The 8,871-nt window shown below is 48.4% G+C and overlaps 1 protein-coding gene across 1 annotated transcript; it reads right to left on the bottom strand.

The window, feature by feature from the left end:
- Positions 1-2,222: 2,222 nt before the first annotated feature.
- On the bottom strand, positions 2,223-5,837 carry LOC100194645 (phosphoglycerate mutase 2-2 (muscle)). The gene is given in 3 exon segments (NM_001139730.1): positions 2,223-2,757; positions 4,487-4,667; positions 5,359-5,837. Coding segments are annotated over 3 exon segments (768 nt in total). The 5' UTR covers positions 5,776-5,837; the 3' UTR covers positions 2,223-2,587.
- Between the last annotated feature and the right edge of the window lie 3,034 nt (positions 5,838-8,871).

Here is an 8,871-nt window from a genome sequence, read left to right as displayed (position 1 = left end):
GACTTAGTAGCTCACTCCCGAAACCCCTTCACACACACACACACTGACTTAGTAGCTCACTCCCTAAACCCCTTCACACACACACTGTCTTAGTAGCTCACTCCCTAAACCCCTTCACACACTGACTTAGTAGCTCACTCCCTAAACCCCTTCACACACTGACTTAGTAGCTCACTCCCTACACCCCTTCACACACACACACTGACTTAGTAGCTCACTCCCTAAACCCCTTCACACACACACTGACTTAGTAGCTCACCCCCTAAACCCCTTCACACACACACTGACTTAGTAGCTCACCCCTAAACCCCTTCACACACACACTGACTTAGTAGCTCACCCCTAAACCCCTTCGCACACACACTGTCTTAGTAGCTCACCCCTAAACCCCTTCACACACACACTAACGTAGTAGCTCACCCCTAAACCCCTTCACACACACACACTGACTTAGTAGCTCAATCCCGAAACCCCTTCACACACACACACTGACTTAGTAGCTCATTCCCTAAACCCCTTCACACACACACTGTCTTAGTAGCTCACTCCCTAAACCCCTTCACACACTGACTTAGTAGCTCACTCCCTAAACCCCTTCACACACTGACTTAGTAGCTCACTCCCTACACCCCTTCACACACACACACTGACTTAGTAGCTCACTCCCTAAACCCCTTCACACACACACTGACTTAGTAGCTCACCCCTAAACCCCTTCACACACACACTGACTTAGTAGCTCACCCCTAAACCCCTTCACACACACACACACTGACTTAGTAGCTCACCCCCTAAACCCCTTCACACACACACTGACTTAGTAGCTCACCCCTAAACCCCTTCACACACACACTGACTTAGTAGCTCACCCCTAAACCCCTTCGCACACACACTGTCTTAGTAGCTCACCCCTAAACCCCTTCACACACACACTAACGTAGTAGCTCACCCCTAAACCCCTTCACACACACACTGACTTAGTAGCTCACTCCAGAAACCCCTTCACACACACACACTGACTTAGTAGCTCACTCCCTAAACCCCTTCACACACACACACTGACTTAGTAGCTCACTCCCTAAACCCCTTCACACACACACACTGACTTAGTAGCTCACTCCCTAAACCCCTTCACACACACACTGACTTAGTAGCTCACTCCAGAAACCCCTTCACACACACACACTGACTTAGTAGCTCACTCCCTAAACCCCTTCCCACACACACTGACTTAGTAGCTCACTCCCTAAACCCCTTCACACACACACTGTCTTAGTAGCTCACTCCCTAAACCCCTTCACACACACACTGACTTAGTAGCTCACTCCCTAAACCCCTTCACACACACACTGACTTAGTAGCTCACCCCTAAACCCCTTAACACACACACTGACTTAGTAGCTCACCCCTAAACCCCTTCACACACACACTGATATTAGTAGCTCACCCCTAAACCCCTTCACACACACACTGACTTAGTAGCTCACCCATAAACCCTTTCACACACACACACACACTGACTTAGTAGCTCACTCCCTAAACCCCTTCACACACACACTGACTTAGTAACTCACCCCTAAATCCCTTTACACACACTGACTTAGTAACTCACCCATAAACCCTTTCACACACACACACACACACTGACTTAGTAGCTCACCCCTAAACCCCTTCACACACACACTGACTTAGTAGCTCACTCCCTAAACCCCTTCACACACACACTGACTTAGTAACTCACCCCTAAATCCCTTTACACACACTGACTTAGTAACTCACCCCTAAATCCCTTTACACACCCATCCATCCATCCATCCACCCACACCCAACCTCACACCCACACCCTCTCCCCTACCCCCTGCTAAAAGTGGCCCTGGCCCTGAGCCACCATGCTCTGTCTGTACTGAGGGGAGGGACAGAGTCAGATGAAGTGCTCCTGCACCATGGGAATGCTGCCAAAACAAACTCAGTGACCCTCCTCTCTCTCCTCCCCGCCACACTCCGCTCTGCCCCCTGGATAAGATTACACAGCACCGCCGCTGCCGTCGTGATACCACTGAATTACCCATGGAGGGAGAGGAGGAAGAGCAGGTAATGGAGGAGTAGAAGAGAAGAGAAAAGGGGAAGTGAGAGAGGAAGAGGATGAAAAAGATTAGGCTCAAATGTAATAGGAGGAAAAACATCAGAACCCAGGGGAAGAAAGATAAAAGCAGAAACCGGTGTAGACAAAAGGTGGTTTCTTTATTTGTTGTGTCAGAGTGTGGTGCCTTAACACAGGGCGTCACCAATCCTACAGTGGGACTGTGACACTCCACAAGAGTCTGTGTGTTTGTGTGAGTGGACAAGACTTGTGCAGTACCGGTACCACCTGCACAGATCTATAGAACAATCACACCATATTTGGGTTTTATGATGTTCCCTCTCAGATACAGGTGGCTACACAGGGCATATTTCCACAACCAAAGAGAGCATTTATCCCAGGATGGAATGGACTGCAGGTGAATGGGGAGATGGAGGGGGTGGATGATAGTAAGGGATGGGGGGGACAGTCACTTTCTCTCCCTCCTCTTGACGGGTCCAGGCTAGCTTACTTCTTAGCCTTGCCCTGGGCAGCCACTGCCTCCATGGCCTTCTTCACGGTCTCGGCATCTCCCAGGAAAGCCATGGGCTTGACCGGCTTCAGATTCACGTCCAGCTCATACACGATGGGTATACCTGTTGGCAGGTTCAACTCCATGATGGCAGCGTCGGACATGCCTGAGACAGACAGACAGACAGACAGACAGACAGACAGACAGACAGACAGACAGACAGACAGACAGACAGACAGACAGACAGACAGACAGACAGACAGACAGACAGACAGACAGACAGACAGACAGACAGACAGACAGACAGACAGACAGACAGACAGACAGACAGGAAATTCACATTAGGCACTGTATTTGACGTGTATTCCCAGTGGAGGGGAAATCCTTTCTACGGATGTTAAGTACAGATCCTTGAAGGCTGGTATATTTCTTAGCTAGTACCCACTACACAGCTATCTTTACAAAATAAACATTTGGTGCCCTTCAACAGGTGAGGTCATCCATACTCCTCTTTCAGGGGGGAAATAAGTAGCTTGTTCCCTCTGCCCTTTCCCTGACCCTTCCCTCTGCCCTCGTGTCTCTCCCTCTCCCTCTGAAACCCTGTCTGCATCACCCTGGTCCCACCACTCCTAGAGAATGCAAAACCTTTCTGCAGAAAGGTCGTGCCCGTAACGGGACCGCACCCATGGCCTTTTCCACTGTGTTGGTCTGAGCTCCAGGGTGAGAGCCACAGTTATTTATAGATTGCTGGTAATCTGGGAAAGTGTGTGTGTACTCTATGTATGTGACTGGGTGCTTGTGATATACCATGCCTATGGGTCCAGCTGTTACATTCTCAGTGACCCACAAACAATCAACATCCTATTAGAAATTTACTGTGTACACCCAGCCCCTACATCAGTGTAGGGGAGAGTGGGGTAAATTGAGCCATTTTTTACATTCAGCATCACTACGTCAAGGGAAACATAATATTATTTCTAACAAGGATATCTACACATATTTCAGGATGTTGTGTGTAATCAGAATTCATGTAAACATAACAGTTTTGAAACATAGCTTGTGGTAAGTTGAGCCGCCTTGGGGTAAGTGGGTGAAGGTGTCCTGTGACGCTAGGTGATGGTGTCCTGTGACAGTGGGTGATGGTGTCCTGTGACAGTGGGTGATGGTGCTGGTAGGTCAAAGTTTAATTAATGGAATGGGGGTGTGGTATATTGTATGTCTTAACATATACAGTAGATCTCTGTTCAATATCACTTACCCTTCCATTTCTTGACCAGGAATGTTGTTTTGATGTACACATTCGTAGGCAAGTTCTCTGCATTTGAGGCTACTAAGCCCATGCAACTGGTCAGCGAGATTCTTGACATGTTTAGCAAGCTCAGGCAGACTCCAGGTCATCAGATAAGACCTTGTGTGCCTCTGCTACTCTATTATAGCCTTTCTTTCGCACAGGTGCATGTTCGTTTTCATTTTTGCCAATGTACCTGTTCAGTGTCATTCAGTCTATTTTTTTAATCTCTTGCTGCTGCTCAAATGGACTTCTTCCCTTTTTTCATTTCCTTGGCTGCTCGCTCAAGAACCTCAAGGGAGGCTAGATCCCTGCTTCAATCTGTGCAGTGGCTATGCATCTGTTAGATCTGTGTTGTGAGTGATGTTTGACTCCATGCCATACTGGACATGCCTTGTGAAACATTATCTTTAACCTTTTCCCTCAAGTACTCTCTCTCATTTCCAAGCGTTTCCATGTTCCCTCCTGCCTTGTGTGTTTGTCATCTCCTATGTTAGTTGTACCACTCTTTCTCCATGTCCTCCCCTCTCCTCTCCCTCTTTCCCCCCTCTCTCCCACCCTCTCTCTCTGTCTGTGTCCAGCTAACACAGCAGCCCATAATACTCACCCTCTAAGTGCTTGACAATTCCGCGGAGGCTGTTGCCGTGGGCAGCGATGATGACGTTCTTGCCGGCCTTGATCTCAGGTGCGATGACATCGTTCCAGTAGGGCAGGGCGCGGGCAATGGTGTCCTTCAGGGACTCACATGTGGGCAGCTCACCGGGCTTCAAGCCCTTGTAGCGCCTTGACTGGTGGGAGGACAGAACAGCATGTTGAGTTGTACTGCTCAAATGAATCATCATGTTGGGTTACACTGCTCAAATGAATCATCATGTTGGGTTACACTGCTCAAATGAATCATCATGTTGGGTTACACTGCTCAAATGAATCATCATGTTGGGTTACACTGCTCAAATGAATCATCATGTTGGATTACACTGCTCAAATGTATCTTCACAACAGCAGGTGCTGATGTAACATACTAGAGGTCTGCAAATTAAACCTGGCAGAGCTTACTTAGTAACTCAAGTGTTACATGTTACAGTTTTACAGTCCATGTTTAGGCTCATACAAGTAGTCATACATGAGAAGTCATAGAATTTAATTCAATGCTGTTCCATTCATTCAATGGTGTTTAACTTCAAATGAGACCTGCAGGTCTTAGTCTTGTAGGATCTCCTGAGCAAGTCATAGATCCTGATGCTGTCTGGTTTCCTTGTAAAACTTGTGCATATTCTAGGGGCGTTTTACTTTTCAAAGTCAGGTGTTATTATTTTATATCATCAATCACACACTTAAAACTTGAATCACAGGTGTGTTTTGTGTAGTACTAGCACCACCAATACTCCAACACCACTCCTCCTACCTCACTGAGGATCTTGTGGTAGGCGTGGTTGTGTAGTACTAGCACCACCAATACTCCAACATCACTCCTCCTACCTCACTGATGATCTTGTGGTAGGCGTGGTTGTGTTCCATTGGGGGAGGGGGGATGTCGAAGGAGCGACGCCAGATCTTGACCTGCTCCTCTCCATGCTTCTCGGCTGTCTCTGCCTTGTTAAGACCTGTCAGGCCGCCGTAGTGGCGCTCGTTCAGGCGCCATGTGCGGTACACGGGCAGCCACATCTGGTCTGTGCCTTCCAGGATGGTCCACAGGGTCTTGACGGCGCGCTTCAGCACGGAGGTGTGGCAGATGTCAAACTTCATGCCAGCCTCCTTGATGGCCTTAGCACCACTCTTGGCCTCCTCCAGGCCCTTCTCGCTGAGGTCGGCATCAAACCATCCACAGAATTTGTTGTACTGGTTCCACTCACTCTCGCCATGACGGACGATCACCAACTTATGGGCAGTAGTCATGTTTAAGTTCCTTTACCAAACACAGGAAACACAGCCCTCCCTTATGGTACACACACTCTGAGACCAACAGCCCCAAGCAACTCTTACCACACCTTTTATAGCACCCTGGAATGTGGGCATGTGTAGCTGCCGGTCATCCACTGCTCTCCACCAATGAGGGCACTTCACCTCCTGATTGACAGACAGGCTCAGCCAATAGGGCAGGGCCTCCCGTGGGCTAGAGGGACATGTCCCAGCGGGGAAGGGCAGAGGTCAAGGATTGAGCCAAAATAGCAACATGACTTTTAAACTCAGAGCTGTGGAATAAAAGTGTAAATATCAGAGTAAGCTGCTGCTGCTGAGGCATTGTAAAGAGTCTGTAGAGTGTCTGAGAGGAACAGCCACATCAATGAAAGTTAGTTATCTAACTCTGGCCATGCACTTTATATCTTTATCCAAAACCATTACTGATACAACTATACCATGCAATGAGGTAGTAGTGACTAGGGAAAAACAGACTAAAACATTCTGGACTCCCGAGTGGTGCAGGGGTTTAAGGCACTGCACCTCAGTGCTAGAGGTGTCACTACAGACTCTGGTTGAAATGCAGGCAATATCACAACCAGCCGTGATTGGGAGTCCCATAGAGTGGTGCACAATTGGCCCAGCATTGTCTGAGATTGGCCGGGGTAGGCCATCATTCTAAATAAGAATTTGTTCTTAACTGACTTGCCTAGTTAAATAAAGTCTAAAAAAACAAACATGGGATGACATTGGGAGCAGCTATAGGGCTTGAATACCACTGAGAGGATGACACATCACACACTACAGAACTGTACTTATTATTGGTCACATACACATATTTAGCAGATGTTATTGCAGGTGTAGTGAAATGCTTGTGTTGCTAACTCCAACAGTGCAGTAATATATACCAATACACAACAATACAGACACATCTAAAAAGTAAAATAATGGAATTAAGATATATACAGTGGGGGAAAAAAAGTATTTGATCCCCTGCTGATTTTGTACGTTTGCCCACTGACAAAGAAAGGATCAGTCTATAATTTTAATGGTAGGTTTATTTGAACAGTGAGAGACAGAATAACAACAAAAAAATCCAGAAAACGCATGTCAAAAAATGTTATAATTTGATTTGCATTTTAATGAGGGAAATAAGCCAGCGCATGTCCAGCCATCGCATGTCCAGGCCCGTCTGAAGTTTGCCAATGACCATCTGGATGATCCAGAGGAGGAATGGGAGAAGGTCATGTGGTCTGATGAGACAAAAATAGAGCTTTTTGGTCTAAACTCCACTCGCCGTGTTTGGAGGAAGAAGAAGGATGAGTACAACCCCAAGAACACCATCCCAACCGTGAAGGATGGAGGTGGAAACATCATTCTTTGGGGATGCTTTTCTGCAAAGGGGACAGGACGACTGCACCGTATTGAGGGGGAGGATGGATGGGGCCATGTATCGCGAGATCTTGGCCAACAACCTCCTTCCCTCAGTAAGAGCATTGAAGATGGGTCGTGGCTGGGTCTTCCAGCATGACAACGACCCGAAACCCACAGCCAGGGCAACTAAGGAGTGGCTCCGTAAGAAGCATCTCAAGGTCCTGGAGTGGCCTAGCCAGTCTCCAGACCTGAACCCAATAGAAAATCTTTGGAGGGGAGCTGAAAGTCCGTATTGCCCAGCGACAGCCCCGAAACCTGAAGGATCTGGAGAAGGTCTGTATGGAGGAGTGGGCCAACCTGGTCAAGAACTACAGGAAACGTATGATCTCTGTAATTGCAAACAAAGGTTTCTGTACCAAATATTAAGTTCTGCTTTTCTGATGTATCAAATACTTATGTCTTGCAATAAAATGCAAATTAATTACTTAAAAATCATACAATGTGATTTTCAGGATTTTTGTTTTAGATTCCGTCTCTCACAGTTGAAGTGTACCTATGATAAAAATTACAGACCTCTACATGCTTTGTAAGTAGGAAAACCTGCAAAATCGGCAGTGTATCAAATACTTGTTCTCCCCACTGTATATACAGTACCAGTCAAAAGTTTGGACACACCTACCCAGAGTTTTTTGTTATTTTTACTATTTTCAACATTGTAGAATAATAGTGAAGACATCAAAACTATGAAATAACTGTCATTGGCGTCGTAAGGGACAGACCAAGGCGCAGCGGGTATAGTGTTCATCTTCTTACTTTATTTAGAGAGAACACTCAAACAAAATAAACAAACGACTAAACAGTTCCGTAAGGCACACAAGCTATACAGAAAACAACCACCCACAAACCCAAAGGAAAAAACAGGCTGCCTAAGTATGGCTTAAAACTAGACCAAATCCCCTCTAAATAAACCAACCCCAAAACACACAAAAACAACACCCCCTGCCACGCCCTGACCATACTTCAATGACAAATGACCCCTTTACTGGTCAGGCAGTGACAGTCCCCCCCCCCCCCCTCCAAAGGTGCAGACCCCGACCGCACCTCAAAACAAAAAAACCCACTAAACAACCCCAAACCGAAAGGGAGGGAAGGGAGGGTGGCCACCGTCAACGACGGTTCCTGTGCTACACCCCCCCTTCGCCAATCCTCCCACTACGGAGGTGGCTCTGGCTCTGGGCGTAGCTCCCGTTCTGAAGACTCTGGGCTGCAGACCACCGCTGAAGGCTCTTGGCTGCAGACCACCACTGAAGGCCCCGGGCTGAGAGGCGTTGCTGGAGGTCCCGGGCTGATAGGCGTTGCTGGAGGCCCCGGGCTGAGAGGTGTCGGTGGAGGCCCCGGGCTGAGAGGCGTCGCTGGAGGCCCCGGGCTGAGGAGCGTCGCTGGAGGCCTCCTGCGTGGAGCTGGGACCGGTCTCCCCGGACTGGGGAGACTTACAGGAGACTGGGTGCGCAGAGCAGGCACGGGGCACACTGGGCCGTGGAGGCGCACCAGCGGTCTGGAGCTCAGGGCTGGCACACCCCATCCTGGCTGAATGGTCAGTGTAGCCCGGCACGGGCGGAGCGCTGGCACAGGGCGAACTGGCCTGTGCTGCAGAGTGAGGGCTCTGGGTAAGCAGGCGCAGGGTAAGCTGGACCGAGGAGACGCACTGGCGGCCAGATG

This window comes from Salmo salar, chromosome ssa09 (assembly GCF_905237065.1).
Source record: "Salmo salar chromosome ssa09, Ssal_v3.1, whole genome shotgun sequence".
Lineage (NCBI taxonomy): Eukaryota > Metazoa > Chordata > Actinopteri > Salmoniformes > Salmonidae > Salmo > Salmo salar.
Note: the sequence above shows the minus strand (reverse complement) of the source record. Positions and strands in the feature narration are given on the sequence as shown.